Source organism: Notolepis coatsorum (assembly GCF_963971535.1).
Source record: "Notolepis coatsorum genome assembly, chromosome: 15".
NCBI lineage: Eukaryota > Metazoa > Chordata > Actinopteri > Aulopiformes > Paralepididae > Notolepis > Notolepis coatsorum.
This window is the reverse complement of record NC_140179.1, coordinates 5407177-5425292: the sequence shown is the minus strand read 5'-3', so window position 1 is coordinate 5425292 and position 18116 is coordinate 5407177. Positions and strand designations below refer to the sequence as shown.

At 41.9% G+C, this 18116-nt stretch overlaps 1 protein-coding gene across 1 annotated transcript in view; it reads right to left on the bottom strand.

Moving 5' to 3' along the window:
• Positions 1-5738: 5738 nt before the first annotated feature.
• acbd4 (acyl-CoA binding domain containing 4) overlaps positions 5739-18116 on the bottom strand; it is a 41651-nt gene continuing 29273 nt past the window's right edge. Inside the window, exons 9-12 of the mRNA XM_084330520.1 lie at positions 16775-17012; positions 15981-16210; positions 15070-15129; positions 5739-8344 (exon numbers count right to left, since the gene is read on the bottom strand). Of these exons, the coding sequence (XP_084186646.1) occupies positions 8219-8344; positions 15070-15129; positions 15981-16210; positions 16775-17012 (654 nt within the window). The 3' untranslated portion in view covers positions 5739-8218. The remainder of the gene's footprint in view (positions 8345-15069; positions 15130-15980; positions 16211-16774; positions 17013-18116) is intronic.

Sequence of the window (18116 nt, the reverse complement as noted above, 5' to 3'; positions counted from 1 at the left end):
GGACCCAAATGTTTGAGAACCACTGTACTAGGGAACCTAGTGTTGTTTTAATGTAATGCACACTAATACAATTAGTTACCTTGGGCAGCAGCAAAGGGATGTGTGTTTTACGCTCCTCACGGGAGTGGTCGATCCAACGGAGGACGGCCTCGAACACCGTCTCCTCGCTCTTCACGTTCAGGTCATCCCTCTCGATGATGTCCACCAGTTGCTGCAGGGACAGCTCCACAAACTCCTGTGAGACGTGCAACATCTCCTCAAAGTGGCACACAATGAAGAGATGGGCCTTGCGCCTCAGGTCAGGGCAGCAGTAGATGTCCACGAACCTCCAGATGCCGACACAGTTTTCCAGAGACAGCTGGCCCTCTAGGAAGTCAGAGCACGCTCCTACTATACCAGTGACGCGAAGCTGGTCTGCAGCCACCAGAAGCTCTTCCACGTTCTCTGCTGTCACCAGCACAAAGTGTGTGTAGGAGTACTCTATGATGAGCTGCATCATACCCGGGGACACCCCAGGGATAGTGTAGACTGGTTTCTCTGAGTCGCTCCAGCGAGTGAAGAGGGCTCTGTGGGACGCAGAGTATAGAGATATCTGATGAGTAAACAGTAAGCAACATTCTGTCCTGTGTAGTAATCAGAGCATGTGAGCGGAGCGGAGCGGTGGATTTTGAAGTGAGCGTGGAGTGGGTTTTAAAATGGGTCCGAGCGACTCTGGAGCGAGAGCTCTCCTCCGCTCCGAGCCGCTCAGTGCACACGATCACACAGAAACTGATGTAATATACATGTAGTACAATGCCAAAGCAATAGGTGGCGATGTACAAACATGAAGGCCATTTTCAACCAATGAGAAGGGTGAACCGTCACTACACATCCTGCTAAGTCCAAAGTAGAATCCGCCATCTTTAAATCACCTCGGGACCTCGGGCGAACGCAACTTTTAGTTAGTTGAATGGATAAACGTTATTTAACATTGCAGAATGGGTACAATACAATACGGCTCAATACAAACAGTTGTTAAGGGGCCCAGGGGGTGCAGAGTCACCAACACAATGTACCACCAAGAGCGGAGTTTAGTCTCACAAAAAGCGAGAGACTAAAGCTGACGCTGTTGTTGTTAGCTTACATGCTAACGTGAATGGGATCTGCCATAGCATTGCGGCTAGGCTAGCTACCATAGCATAGTACAGCTAGTTGAATGGATAAACGTTATTTAACATTGCAGAATGGGTACAAGACAATACGGTTCAATACAAACAATTGTTAAGGGGCCCAGGGGGTGCAGACTGTTGTAGTTTGGTCAAATCAAGCTAATTTACATCATGCTCCAAAAATATTCTGATGAGCGGGCTGTGGAGCGGGGAGCGCTTGATGCGCAAATGAAGGTGAGCGGTGAGCGACTTGGGGGGGGGGGGCAACATGAGCGAATGAGAGCGGAACCAGACGTCTACAGCGAGGAGCGGATTTCTCGGCCGCTCACATGCTCTGGTAGTAATTAGGGCTGACCCCTATTAGTCGAATAGTCGACTAATCGGTCGAAAGGAGCCGTAGTCGACTGCCAACCTCTTAGAAGCGTGGCTAACGCTAATGGCACGCACACCAGAGGCCAACTGCCTAAGAAAACAGGCACAGAGGCACTGAAAGAGGATTTCACCCATCTAATGAACACACTAGACTAGACAAATATCAAGATGTATCCATCAGTGGACCAATTGCATGCTTTTGCAGAGGACAAGAAGCCTTCAGTCGACTCCTTCAGACATTAAGCACCCCCCACAGCCCAAATGGAATGATACAAAAATATATATATATTATATACTTTTTTTATATATATATATACTTTTTTTTATATATATATATATATATATATATATATATATATATATATATATATATATATAGTCGACTAATAGTCGACTAATGGAAAATTTTGGCCAATCATAGACTATCCAAATCCTTAGTCGGGGACAGCCCTAGTAGTAATATATTTTCACTGTAGAAGTATAAGCACAGTATAAGTGAAGAGCGCTATATAAATCCAATCCATCATTATTATTATTATTATTAAGTATAGTATCTGTTTACAGTAGAATTACAGTATAGTATCTGTTTACAGTATAAGTACAGTATAGAATCTGTTTACAGTAGAAGTGCAGTATAGTATATTTTTACAGTAGAAGTACAGTATAGTATCTTTTTACAGTAGAAGTACAGTATAGTATCGGTTTACAGTAAATGTACAGTATGGTATCTGTTTACTAACCAAGCTAACCTGAACCAAGCTAACCTGAACCAAGCTAAACTTACCTGAAATAGTCACTGCAGTCACACAGGAGGGCCTTGTGGGCATTCAACTCAGTGCTGTTGACTTTAATAACCACATCACAGAACCTTCCCTCCAGAGGCAGCTCATTAAGGATTGTACAGGACATTGTTTCCTTTTCCATGTGGGGATTTTAAATTGTATCTACAGAATATATTCAAGCTTACAAACAAGTAGCCGGAAACAACAAGTGATATCTTCACTTGGTCTTCTGAGATCTGAGAGCTTCTGAGAGAATTGTTGAATAATACTGTACACAAATGTTCTAGAATGGTCTATTATCACATCATAATGTGACATCACAAATGTTCTAGAATGTTTGATTATGACATCATACTGTGACATCACAAATGTTCTAGAATGTTTGATTATGACTAGAGGTGGGCATAGATTAATTTTTTTAATCTAGATTAATCTATCTGCAATCCTGGATTTAACCAATGGCTCAAAAAAAAAAGAAACCTGCCGAAGGCATTCAAAATATGTGTGTTCTACCCAAATAATGACCAGAAGTAAGTCCTTACTTTTTCTTTCCTCCTTATGTTTCTCAGGCCAGGTGGCCCATTACACCATGAGCCCATCTCCCATTTCCAAAATGCATTACAGACTGTTTGAAAAAGCTGTTTTGCTATGATAATTGGTAATGAAATATCAAAATAATGTTCAATAAGATGTCCTTGTGTTTAATAAGTTGTTTTATTCAGAAGTTAACACAAATAAATAATATTACCAGTACAGTACAGTATCTAGCAAACTCAGGAGCAAAACAGAAAGAAGCATTTCAAACTTGAACTATGGAGTTGCTCAGTGGCCAATGGTGTCAACTGTGGTTGTACTGGGCAGCTCCCAGGTGTGAATGGAACTGTGTGAATGTGAAGCAGGGCGTTCCTGAAAAAGAGCATCTGTGCTCAGCGAACCTACCCTGGGTAAATAAAGGTACAAAAATAAATAATGAATTAATTAAATTATCGCGCAATACTAGTATCGCGTTAACGCAGCACGTTACCGCCGTTAGCGGCCCAGCTCTAATTATGACATACTGTGACATCACAAATGTTCTAGAATGTTTGATTATGACATCATACTGTGACATCACAAATGTTCTAGAATGTTTGATTATGATACCATACTGTGACATCACAAATGTTCTAGAATGTTTGATTATGACATCATACTGTGGCATCACAAATGTTCTAGAATGTTTGATTATGACATCATACTGTGACATCACAAATGTTCTAGAATGTTTGATTATGACATCATACTGTGACATCACAAATGTTCTAGAATTTTTGATTATGATACCATACTGTGACATCACAAATGTTCTAGAATGTTTGATTATGACATCATACTGTGACATCACAAATGTTCTAGAATGTTTGATTATGACATCATACTGTGACATCACAAATGTTCTAGAATGTTTGATTATGACATCATACTGTGACATCACAACGGAACATGTTTGAGTTCCATTTGAATAATATAAATAATTTGTTGACCTTAACCCTTTCTCTGCCGATGACGTGTTAAGACGTCATTCCTCGTCATGTGTAATCTGCCAATGACGTTTTACAGCGTCTTTGAGATCAATATTTCAAATTTCTGTCATGGTATTCATATTTCACACACGGATCCTTGACTGGCGCTGTAGGACTCCGCTCAACTCTCCAACGCTTCAATGCCCCCACCTGGTGGCCGATAACCGGATGTTGATAATTGTGACGCCGGTGTGTCTCCCTATTCCCTCCGGCCACTCACTATCGCTCGCGGGACTCCATCTTGATACACTGGATATCGATCCGTTGCCATAACTCAATAAACATTATTTGGACGTATATAGTATTATACAACCTGGAAATGGATCGCATAGATCAACATCCCATAATAGCGATCTTTTTGCTCCACGCTCATCACCCAACGGTAAGAGGGTGAGTTTCAGCGTTTTTGATTATTATTATCCATACAAACTGTTCTGATCTATATATCACCCATACTACATGAATCATTTAACGTCGGTCATTGCATTATAAACGACCCCCCCCCCCCCCCCCGGTCACCAGCAGATGAGTCATGACGTTTAGGACATTGTACAATTGAAATTTTTTATCTGCCGTCAATCGCTATCAAACTGCATTTGATGATCTAATATATGCATAAATGGCTATAACTCACGTTCTATGAAATACAGCAGAAAATGATAAAAACATATTTATACTCTACAGTATTTTTGTATGAATGAAAAAGGAAAACGTTCCTACATCCTGAACGATAGATAATTGATGTTGAATGGGCCATAGTAATGTCAATTTAGCAATACAATTTAAAAAGTTATAGCCCTGCAAAGAAGGTGAACATCTCCATAGACAAATAGTGCTGGCAGAGAGGCTACAAGGATGAGAATAAGCTCCGGCAGATAAAGGGTTAAAAAAGAACAAATAAAATGATACAAAAAACTACATAAAACAATGATACAAATTATAATAAAATATTTAAGTAAAATGTATAGAAATAAAGAAAAATAAGACAATGAAAAAGATAATAATTCATTTAAAAGCTATTTTAAAAAGGTAAGCTTTGAGCAGTGCCAACCGAGTCTGCTGTCCTAACAGACTTGGGGTCTGTAGGGTAAGCACTTATTCCCTCCACCCTGAACATTTATGGAGATGTATGGGCCTTTTAAGTCAGTGATAAGTGTCTTTCAAGGATAAGTGAGTTCCTGCACTGATTATTATAGTTCAATATTCAATATTTGATCACCAAAACCCCCCAAAAAGCATAAAAAGGCCCCTCCCCGCCCAAAAAGGGCCCCCAAAAATAGCACAGGCCCAGTGCCCTTTTCAGCCTTTGAGCACCTGCCCCTCTAAAGTCCTGTGCACGTCCCTGCTATAATAGTATAATACTATAGCCTAATCTTTATCTGCAACTGTGAAGAAAAACCCCATTGGTTTAAACAGAATGAATACACAAAAAAAATCATTTAATTTTTTTTTTATATTCAAATGTTGATTTAGAATGTCAACGTTATGAATGAAGCTTCAAACTATTGGGTACAGCCCCAATCTGTTCATATTCAATTATTACACACGGACGTCACAAAGCTCAGGGTTTCCTTTTTATTTCAGCACATGCTTCATTATATCACACAGTTGTTCATAATACAGCAATTAACTCAAACAGTTATCGCTCAACCTTCGTTGACGTGTAGAATTGTACATCGCTACAATTATGTACGATATAAACTCATAACGTACAATTTATAAACACTGTCCATTCATAACCTGTTATCACAGTTGCAGTCTATACACACGAAGGCCCCAGTCGTTTAAATTAGGGATGTGCATGACTGACCAATCATTTTCACCCCCCCCCCCCCCCCAAAAAAAACAAAACACAAAATTGTTCAGTTAAAATGTTCAGTTTCAGTTATTCTTTTTAATATAATGGATCATTAAAATCAAAGGGTATTGCACATAAATAGGCACTTCAGATAATCCTTCAGAATGTTGATCGTCTCAGCTGACAAATCTAAATGACACCATTCACCATCGTAGCCTATAATAATTGCATTGGCCTATCAACCGGTTTTAATAAACAAACAGAAACAGTGCATCTTTTAGATCAATTAGGCTATGAAAATTAGGCTGCCTCTAAATATAAAAATGTATTAAATAAGAATTATAAAAAAATTTATTCATTATTTTTTAAATAATATATATATATTTTTCGACTCAGACATGAAAATCGAATGTGGAACGACTATTAGAAAGGTTCGAACTCATCCCTAGCCCCTTTCGGTACTGTAGTGTATAGGTCACACCAACATCGTTGGACGAGCTAAAGCTCTTATGATTCTACAGTCCCTTATATGTTTATTGGAAGATCTCACAATTAAGTGTCGTACAAGTGTCGCAGAGAATTAAAAAAGTTGCACAAGGGTTTATGACAGACAGACGCTAGGGTTTGAAAGCTTGCCGTTGCTAATAAACATTTGAAATAATTTTAATAAACTTGTCAACTTCAGCTAACACTGCTTTTCTTAGGGGCCGAGTGCATCAGACCAGCAGGGGCCGATAGGGACCGCTGTGATTGCTGGGCGCACCAACCATGTAAAAAATGTAGAAGAAGACATGCAGCCATTTTGAAAAAAAAGCTGTCGTAGCTGAAGTTGACATGTTTATTAAAATGATTTAAAATGTTTATTAGCAACGCAGAGCTTTCAAACCCTAGAGTCTGTCCGAAACCCTCGTGCAACTGTGAGTAGTACCTTTGAAAATTCTCTGCAACACTTGTACGACAAGCGTTTTGTTTTGTTTTCTTTTAACCCTTTGGGACTGTCCAGCTGGCGAGACAGCCGACATTAACACTTTTAAAGGCTGCAGCCGGCTCAATTATACATCTAGAGCGCAATAGTGGCATCATATGAAACTAGAAATCCTGAGGAATCCATAGATACAGAACCATGTAGGGCTGACCTCGATTAGTCGAATAGTCGACTAATCGATCGAAAGGAGCCGTAGTCAACTGCCAACCTCTTAGTCGAATGCAAAAAAAATCTATATATATATATTATTTCTTTGGATCATTCTTTCCAAAAGCAAAGAGGTCTAGAAGCGTGGCTAACGCTAAGGGCGGGCATACCAGCGAGCCTAAGAAAACAGGCACAGAAAGAGGATTTCACCCGTCTAATGAACACACTATACTAGACAAATATCAAGATGTATCCATCAGTGGACCAATTGCATGCTTTCGCAGAGAACAAGAAGCCTTCAGTCGACTCCTTCAGACATTAAGCACCCCCCACAGCCCAAATGGAATGATACAAAAATATAATAATGTATATATATAATCTTTTTTTTGCATTCAGGGGGGTAAGTCGACTATCAGATGCATCACTGCCAATTTTTGGCCAATCAAAGTCGACTATACAAATCCTTAGTCAGGGACAGGCCTAATAGATACAGAACCATGTCATGCTAGCTTACCTGTAAAGGGGATGAATGTTGCTCCAAAGCTAAAGCAACATTTTTACGAGAGGAATTGGCAACGTCCATTTTCAAAGGGGTCCCTTGACCTCAAGGTATCTGAATCACAGCCTCAGTGGAACCACAAAAGTCCCCTTTACAGCCATGCCACATTTATACTCTTCTATCCATCTATAGACTTGGGATTGTCTTGGTAAAAACGTGTAAAAACACTGTAGTATAATAGTGTACTAATATCCGATTCCTGACCTCAAAAGGACAATCGCACTCATTTGCATAATCAACTTAAATAATTGTTGACGACCATTCGTTTGCGTTAGCAAGCGAGACAAAGAGATCCTGGAACCCGAGCTTCAGAACACAGAGACGTGTCCTCATCTCTTCAAGCGTGTCGAGGCCTCCTCTCCATGCACAGTCAGGGTGAAACAAGTCCCTTCTCCTATGGCATTAGAAAGGAAAGCTCCTTCCGTTTCTAAATCCTACCCGATTGGAATGACCAATCGACCAAAAACCTGCGTTTTAGTGTTTGAGATATTGAAAAGTAGAAATTGTTAGCGATATTAGTGGAAGTCAATGGGGTTGTTGGCATGTTTCTGAAAAATCACATATAGCACCTTCCAAACTAGTTCTCATTATCACCAACTACAGTATGTCTAGGCGGTTTAGCTTGGTTTGACCTTTCAGAGACGTGCAAATGGACCCCACTGTCTTCCACTAACAAATGCTGCTCCCAATATCTATATAATTTCTTTTTATAATAATTAAAAATAAAATAAAAACTTCTTAAAAGGGTCCTTCAACATACGGTTAGGCAGAGTAATAATCCTTCCTCTTATACAACAACAAAGCCAACGTCTTTCCTTCATGGGTTGCTACGGGCGGCACGTCTACATTCCTTGGTCTGTGAACTTCACGACGAGATGCGTCCTTTCCTCCGGCCCCTCCGGAGCAGAGCCACCAGACCCTGGGCCACCAGGGGCCACAGCAGCAGCAGCAGCACGGTCCGATCCAACGCGCCAAAGGGCCACCACTTCACCTGAGGAGAAACAAAGACAGTGATGTACTGAGACATAGTGATGTACTGAGACACAAGTAGTGTAGAGCGGTTTCCCCCGAAGCCTGTTTTTGGGCTTCGAACTTCGTCAGGGTTTTTCGAACGGACGTTCAAACCTTCGTTTCTAATAATAATAAAAAAAAATTAAATCCATAAATATCCTCAAACTAAATCCTCAATTTGAATAAAGTGATTCATCTGATTAAATTAGTCTTTTCTTTTTTTAAATCAACTTTCTCAATAGAACTCATCAGTTTTAATAATATAATATTAGTGTAGCCTAATCTTTATCTGCAACTGTGAAGAAAAATCCCATTGGTTTAAATATAATGAATAGTCACAAGGAAGGATGACATTACATACCCGGGTTCCATCCTAGAGGCAAATCTCTCCTGTGACAAAATGTCATCCAATGTAATCAAAAAAGTCAACCAACGAACTAGATTCTTGTACCGGATCTCCTCTCTGGTCAACAAGAATACCCTGAAGACTCTGGCAGGGGCACTCATTCAAGGATACTACGACTATGCTTGCACCTCATGGTACCAAAGCACCTCAAAGGCGCTAAAAACTAAATTACAAACATCACAAAACAAACTGGTCAGACTACTGCTTGACCTGACTCCTAGAACCCACCTCACCCCTGCCCACTTTTGAAAACCTAGGATGGCTTAGAGTAGACGACAGAGTACAGCAACTTGCAATGGGCCTGGTCTACAAGATACACTACACCACTAAGGTACCCATGTACATGTCAAAATACTTCCCAAAGGTCAGTGAATACCACGATCACAACACCAGAGGGAGCTCCACAAATCATGTTAAACCCAGATTCGGCTCAAACAATTATGCCACATCAATGTGGAACGCCCTACCCACAGCTGTAAAGGAATGTGAATCACTACCCACTTTCAAAACCACTCTCAAAGAGCACCTACGGGAGACTGCAATTCGAAACTGGCCCCTGTAAATGTCCTAACCCCCCCCCCCCCCCCACACACACACAATAGGGAGGTGTAGTCTGACGTCACTTTGGACCGCCCGCGCGCTCCACCCGTTTAGGGATTTATTATTGGGAAAATGAATGATCGGCTATTGTAATAATTATGCCTCATGAACCTTGGGCAAGATTTCCATTTTTGCACAAAATGAGTTCCCTTCCATCACTAACATTATTGTTTAAGCCTTTTTGGTTGAAATAAAATTTGATGTAATTATTTTACGATTAATTGCTAATATTATCATGTTGAGCTATAGATTGTGGATGAATACGCACAGAAAGGTACACCATGCAAATGTTCATGCTTTATTTGTTTTAAAAGAGACAATTTAGAAATGGGCAATGAGGTGCGGCCGGGTAGCGCAGCGGACTAAGCGTCTGTCTACCACCACAGAGACAATGGGATCGAATCCAGCTGTGGTGCTTCCGGCTGTCCATACTAACACAATTGGCAGTGTTAGCGGGTGGGAAACCCAGCGAGGGTGGGTCCTGGTCGTTGTAAACAGCGACTCCTACAGTTCGATCGGGGCGCCTGCACAGCAAGGGAAGGATCTAGGAGAGGTAGTGTGATCCTCCTTCCACACGTTACACTCTCCCAGTGAGAGTCCGCGCTGCCAGGTGAAAAGAAGCGGTGGGCTGGGTACACATGTGTCGAAGGAAGCATGCGATAGTCTCCGCCCTCCCGGACCGACGGTAGGGGGTAGAGTGCGCAACGACCAGGAAGGGGATTGGGAATTGGCATAACGACTAACATTGGGATGTGTTGTGAAGGATCAGATTAAACCGAATATATATATTTATTTATGGATATATATTTAATAGTATTTGTATATCGTTTGATATCCCCTGTATATTCCTTGTACATATACACTGAATATCCCTTTAGTCTACTAACAGCCCATAATAGTTTCATTCTACCATTGGACAAGAACCTGGCGCCAGCAGCCAAGCCCCTTGGTTCAAGTTCAATCGTGCCGACGAACATGTCGTTACAAGCCCGGTTCCGCGTAGGAATACGTCTGGCGAAATACGAATGGTACTATTTGTTCACAGCGCATATATATATATGGTGCAAGTAAAGTAGAACTTTCTTTTAGTCTTTTAGTCCATTAGTCCTTTACCCTCCAACCTAGTAACAGACGTGAAGCCTCACCCACGACGCACGTGTGGTGCAGTATGGCCTACTTGGCCTCAGAATAGGCATTGAGACATTGTGTGGATTAATAGTTGAATTGTCATAGTTTGGCACTATACCGTCGAGTGGGACGTATTTCTATTAAGTTAATAATAGTCTATTATGTATGGTGCATCGTTCGGTTAGAGTTATAAAGTGAGCAGTACCCCCATCGTTCCTGGCGTTATCTGGAGTCTTAACCAGGCTGGGCAGACCACGTGTGGTGCTTGCATCCGAGGAGCTCTGGGCCAGGACGAGTGGACCTGTACATTGGATTACTTCACCCGGACGACGTCGAGCCCTACACGGCTTGGATTATCTACGTGCTTTGGGTGCTTTGATTATGCCATGGATAACGGCCAACACTGCTGAGTGTTGGAACTACCCCCCCGAGAGGAGTCCAGGTGAGACGGCGCTCTACCCCGAGTGAGGTCGCCTCACGTCTCTTCGTTGTGGACCGGCAGCGACCGTCTACAAGAGGGCCCAGCTGTATTCATCTGCGGACCGAGGTTCTGTGGGCACCGTGTTCAGCACTCTGAATTCTCCCAAGAAATCGTCGGCCAGATGGGATATCGCCAGCGGCTCTCCTAACCCCCCCCCCCTACTGTCTTACAACCAGCGGGACCCCCCTTTAGTGTATCCAGCTATAATCATTTAAGTACCATCGCTATAGTTCCCTAAAGAACCAGGTTGTATACTTGCTCCCTGCGTAACCAGAGATTGGACATTCAATGTTGATTTGCCTACGAATACTCATTTGCCTTACAAGTGCATTCAAATCATAAATGTCATTAAGTGAACGTTGTATATACCCTTTGCTATATAAAATATTCGATTTATACATTTGTGTGGACTTCGTTTCATCAGGTGGGCAAGTGTTCATCATATCTATATCATGTACTGGATGGCCAGAAGTTAAAGTACAAGCGGTGGTGGTTTGGTGATACCATACTTATCAATACAGTCAGGGAATTGTACCCCTCAGTTACAGGATGGGAGAAAAATTGAAAAAAGGAGGAAAAAAGATAATTCAAAAAATAAATGGGCAATGAGGAAATACATTGCGATTTCAAGCGAGGTGGACCGGCCGGAAACAACAATGACGTAACCACTACACCTCCCTATACACGCTTACCTAGGATTTGACTTGATCCAACAACAAAGCAGTCGGGGCAATGGCAAGCCGAAAACGGTCGCAAGTGTTGTCACACTTTACAAAAGCTAGATGCAGACAACGCTCGCTGCAATATTATATATATATTAACAAATTGTTCTAAATAAATAATAATAATAAATTATTTGAAGTTTGGAATTATTTTATACAAGTGAGGTAGGTAGATTAAATTTTTAGATACTAAAGTACCAAAAAAACGTACCGTTGGGTACCAGTATCGATTCACAGGTACCGGTATCGGTTCAAATGTGAACGGTACCCAACCCTATCGACCACTATACCTAAGTGTAAGAGCTGAGGTGGCTCATAAGGTTTTTGTTGGCAGGAGAAAATCACACACACATTAGTCCATCACAGCGGCTTACCCTTAACAGTCTCTTTAACTCATTGGGCGCCAAAAGCGAATAATAGTGTTTCGTCGCCAACACTTGAGCACCAAAAACTAGATATCGTTTTTAGTTCCTTCTGATCTTTTTCCTTTGATCCCCGTTCTAAACACTCACTCGGAGCTGCCTGGGTCTCCCTGGCACAGCTGCCTACGTTGGAATTGCAATGAAGATTTAATCCCGCCAGGTGGCAGTATCGCCTGCCTTTTGAACTGGGGATATCAGTAGTCTTCCAGTACCGAGTTACCTCCGGCTGCTTCCCCCTCAAAAGTGAATCAGGACATAGCAATCGGTGGAAGATTTAGTGCCTCAGACCTATTCTTTCCCGTATGGTAGCCATGCCCAATATACACGAGTAATTGCGATCGCGATGGGACGACTGGGATTTATTCATTCTGGAGTACCTTCTGACTGAGGTAAGGTCTATCTTAGGTAACCCGTTGGTATTTTTTTTACCTAAAACATGCTTCTGTACCGATCAGTGTCGTATTTTACCGGACCTAAAACAAGCTTTTGGTAACAATCGCAGTTTCGAGTTAAAAACAACCCCCCCCCCCCCCCCCCCCCCCCCATGATGATTTTGTGAAGACACATATTTATATGGTATATACCTTTGATTTGGAAGTATTTCGAGTTTCAGGCGATCAACCCGATCGATTTGGGCATAATGCATATAACGCGTCATATCTCGCGATCTTTGAAAAAATACTGGATCATTTTGGAAAGGGGCGATGTTTAGCATGGAATAGCGCACAAACTACAGTATGTAGAAATTAACTGGTTAGTCAGTGTTGGACTATGAACAATGCCTGTCAAATGAGCCATACTATTGTCGCCATAGCTATAATATAGAACACACGATGGGTCCGCAAACATCGCTAAAATAGTCAATAACGCTGGCGCCATTGAGTAGAGATGGGAAAACAGCGTGGCGGTCAATGAGTTAAAGGGGACATATTCAAAGAGCTGATGAGGGAAATCAGCAGGGAAAATGTCAGGCGATGTACTCACTGAAAACTTCACACTCACACGCCTAGTACAAATAGCCTGAAGAAAAACTGTAAATTACAGGGCTGTGAGGTCATGGAATAACCTTCCAAGTAACATTCGTTCCATCAGTGGAAAGGCATGTTTTAAGAAACAACTCAGAATCTACCTACATTCTTTAGTCTAAATAGAATGAACATGAGTCTTATTTTCTGTCTTTGAATAAAAAAAAAATCTATAACCAATGAAATAGATTTTTATCTTTTTGTTATTAGGATTATGGATTGCTTGATTATGTATGCGTTTGTTTTATGTATGTCTGTCCCCAGGAAGACTAGCTCAACGTCAAGGCATCCAGCTAATGGGGATCCTTTTTTTCTTTTACTTTTACTGATATTGCAATTTTATATCCCACTCCATTCATTTCATAGACTCCCAGGGCTGGTGACAGGAGTAGCTAGAGTTCCACATCTCCATGTAGGTCATATAAAACAATATCAAATATAAAAAATTGACTGCAATTTATGGAGAGATTCTATCCAATGCCTCACATTCACCCATTCAGTCACACCGACGGCAGAGGCGACCATGCAAGGTGCCAACCTGCTCATCAGGAGCAGTTAGGAGTTAAGTGTCTTTACAGTGTTAACGGCTGCTTTAACACACGGTAAGGCCGACTAATAATCCTTCCGCAATGTCCTTCATGGATTGCTATGGGCGGCGCGTAGGTCTACATTCCTTGGTCTGTGAACTTCACGAAGAGATGCTATTTCTCTCACAAGCAGGCCTGGGCTGGGACTCCACCATATGAATGGAGTGGGACGTAAAAACAGCTAATACCAGTAAAAGTAGAGGAGGCTTATTTGAGGAAAGGATGCAACCTTGAAGTGAACGGGCACCTCTGCATCCACAACCCCTCATTGAGTCAAGTCCGACCAATATATGGTGAAGAAGTGAGTAAGATGAATTGAACCCTTGAATCTGTGGAATAAGTTTGTGTTGAAACTACAGTAAATCCAATGAAATTGTTTATCTCCCCACATCTCTTAATTTCCTCGTATTGAACAGTGTTCCTGGTGGCTGCAGCTAATTGATGAATCAAAGCAGATTCATTGCTTGTGTGTGTGTCCCCTTGTGACATCACCAAGGGCAATACTTCTGAACAGCTTGTTTAGGCTCGTTAATCTGAAGACTTCAATCACTGGGCCAAATCACAAGGAGTGCCTATATGACCCCCCCCCCCCCTAACATTTCACACTGCCCATTTTCCACAATATGTCCCCTTTAACCCTTTCACTGCCACACTACAGAAGGTTAACCCTTTACTATCACACTACCGACGGTTAACCGGCTGTTGTGTGGCAGAGAAAGGGTTAACCTTCTGTGTATTGTCGCAGTGCAAGGGTTAACCGTTTGGTAGTGCGGCAGTGGGCGGCCGGGTAGTGCAGCGGACTACGCGCCTGTCTACCACCGCAGAGACAGTGGGATCGAATCCGGCTGTGGTACCTCCGGCTTGGCCGACCGTCCATACTGACACAATTGGCAGTGTTAGCGGGTGGGAAAGCCGGTGGGGTGGGTCCTGGTCGTTGTAAACAGCGACTCCTACAGTTCGGTTGGGGCACCTGCACAGCAAGGGAAGGATCTAAGAGAGGTAGTGTGACCTTCCACACGTTACACTCTCCCAGTGAGAGTCCGTGCTGCCAGGTGAAAAGAAGCGGTGGGCTGGCTACACATGTGGGGGGAGGGAATAATACAAAAAAAAGTGCGGCAGTGAAAGGATTAACTCTTTAGTATGAAGGGAAGACGCAGACTGTGCCGCCTGGTAACAGGAGCGTCAGCTGGGATGTGGTTTCTGTAGCATCAACATCATTCAAGTCAATAGGAATAAATGCCACAAAAAAACATTTCCATCCAACAACAAGCAACATGTCTGAATAGCCAGCGCTTGATGGACAGATGATGCAACATCTGGTCACATTCGCTCACCTCTCGCTCCGAGGCAGCAGCTGCACATCGCAGACACGGTCTCCGGTCTTCACTCCCAGTCTGTCGAGCACAACACAAATATGTAACCTTTCAAATATGAAAATAAAAATAAAATGTGAGTGTTTTGTTGTTTTTTATTTTATTTTAAATGTTTTATATACATTTATTATTTGAACGGCTTAAGGCCATATCTGTACTTGATGTTTGTTTGTTGTTGCTTGCATATTTGAAATAAACTTTAATCAAATCAAACAGTACCGAGCTGACAGACGCACACTCCCCATCCTAATATCAAGCCCCGCCCTCTTTTCCCAATCCTCCAATCACAACTGTTTCTTCCCTCGGACAAACAAAGATTGACTGATTGATTCAACCAGTGCATTTACTGTATATGGTGATAATATTATTCAAATGTGGAGTTAAACGCATGTGAACGCATTCACAGTTTAGAAATACCTTGGATTATTAAGCTCATATCCTAACCAGGATAAACCTGAATATTATATTATATGCTATATTATATTATATTAGCCAGGATACTACTGATGCATGTGAACACATTGTGCCATTTCTGTTAAACAGTATAACTTCTTTTTTTACGCATCTCCTTGGCCTGCTTGCCAGCTAGAGCAAGCTAGAGCATCACACGCGAAGAGATGAGGAAAAGCAGTTGGAGCGCGCAAGACAGCGACTCGTCAGATGTTATTAAAACAAAAAATGTCTCGATTCAGAACAATTTGATCATGAATGAACAAAACATTGAATGCGAATGGTTGATTTTAATTTCAAGGACTTTTTAAGCACCTTGTTAATTTTTTTTGCTGTTTTCAAGGAATTCCAGGCCTCGACTTAAACACATTTTTTAATCAAGCACTTTAAGCACTTCAAGGACCTTGTGCGAACCCCGTTACCTGCGTAGCGACGAGCCTCTCCACCACCTCCAGCCTCTCCTCCACGCGCCTCATGTCCTCTCTGAGCCTCCGTAGCGCCAGAATGATCTGCTGCTGCACCTGGGTGTCCTGCTGCAGCCCCTTGGCTCCGCCCCCCTCCGAGCCGTCCCCTCCCCCACGTCCGGCTCCGCCCCCCACCTCCAGGTCGTCTCGGCCCGGCTGCCTGTCTGGGCCGCCCTGGGGAAGACCGCCTGGACAGGAGATAGCAGCCTTGTTAAAAATTTACCATTTTATTTTATCTTACCTAATTTCTATATTTTATCTTATTTATCGTACTACTACTACTTACTTATTGGAGACACACACACACACACCCTGCACCTTATCATGCACATACACTACACACAAGACACTTTCTGTAAATTACTATTATAGACTATTTTACTCATCTCATTTTATATTTTCAGTTACTACTACTACCTATTGTTACTATTCTTGTATTCATTGATGTTTCTTAATTGTGCACTGTTGAGTCTGAGCTCCAAACACAAGATTTTCATTACCTGCAATGCCCCCCTGTATTGTTGTGTATTTGACAAATAAAGAACTTGAACTTTACTTACTTATTAATAACTTTTTATTATACATTAAAAAAAGAAATGTACTTACTTTTTCTACTGTATGTAGCACACTCTCAGGGGCTCATACAGAAACAAGCATTTCATCATAAAGTATTCTGTATTTTATTATGACAAACAATAAACAACCTTGAAACCTATGGGATAATGAATATGAAATGCACACGGCTAGCTTACGTTCTCTCCGGCTGTGCTGCTTGGCGTCTCTCCCGGCGTCCAGGCTCCTCCTCGTGGGCGGACCCTTTCCTTGCTCCGCCCCCTCTCCGCCTCGGCCCGCCCCCTCTCCGCCTCGGCCCGCCCCCTCTCCCACCTGCGTTGCCTCGGGAACCGCCTCCGCGACGCGACGGGATCGGACCGCCGAGAATTCCGAATGCGCATGTCCGTTCTGGAGACCGTTGGACTTGTGCACTTCCACCTGTGAACGAGATTCCATTGTTTTAAGATGCTCCACATAAAAATGGTCTTTTGGAGGACGACGAAGTAAGTGATGAAGATCTTGGTGGCAATGTAAGTGATGAATACCTTGGTGTTAATGTAAGTGATGAATACCTTGGTGGCAATGTGAGTGATGAACACCTTGGTGGTAATGTAAGTGATGAATACCTTGGTGTTAATGTAAGTGATGAATACCTTGGTGTTAATGTAAGTGATGAATACCTTGGTGGCAATGTGAGTGATGAACACCTTGGTGGTAATGTAAGTGATGAATACCTTGGTGTTAATGTAAGTGATGAATACCTTGGTGTTAATGTAAGTGATGAATACCTTGGTGTTAATGTAAGTGATGAATACCTTGGAGTTAATGTAAGTGATGAATACCTTGGTGTTAATGTAAGTGATGAATACCTTGGTGCAATGTAAGTGATGAATACCTTGGTGTTAATGTAAGTGATGAATACCTTGGTGCAATGTAAGTGATGAATACCTTGGTGTTAATGTGAGTGATGAATACCTTGGTGTTAATGTAAGTGATGAATACCTTGGTGTTAATGTAAGTGATGAATACCTTGGTGTTAATGTGAGTGATGAATACCTTGGAGTTAATGTAAGTGATGAATACCTTGGTGTTAATGTAAGTGATGAATACCTTGGTGTTAATGTAAGTGATGAATACCTTGGTGTTAATGTAAGTGATGAATACCTTGGTGATGATGTAAGTGATGAATACCTTGGTGATGATGTAAGTGATGAATACCTTGGTGTTAATGTAAGTGATGAATACCTTGGTGTTAATGTAAGTGATGAATACCTTGGTGCAATGTAAGTGATGAATACCTTGGTGTTAATGTAAGTGATGAATACCTTGGTGCAATGTAAGTGATGAATACCTTGGTGTTAATGTGAGTGATGAATACCTTGGTGTTAATGTAAGTGATGAATACCTTGGTGTTAATGTAAGTGATGAATACCTTGGTGTTAATGTGAGTGATGAATACCTTGGAGTTAATGTAAGTGATGAATACCTTGGTGTTAATGTAAGTGATGAATACCTTGGTGTTAATGTAAGTGATGAATACCT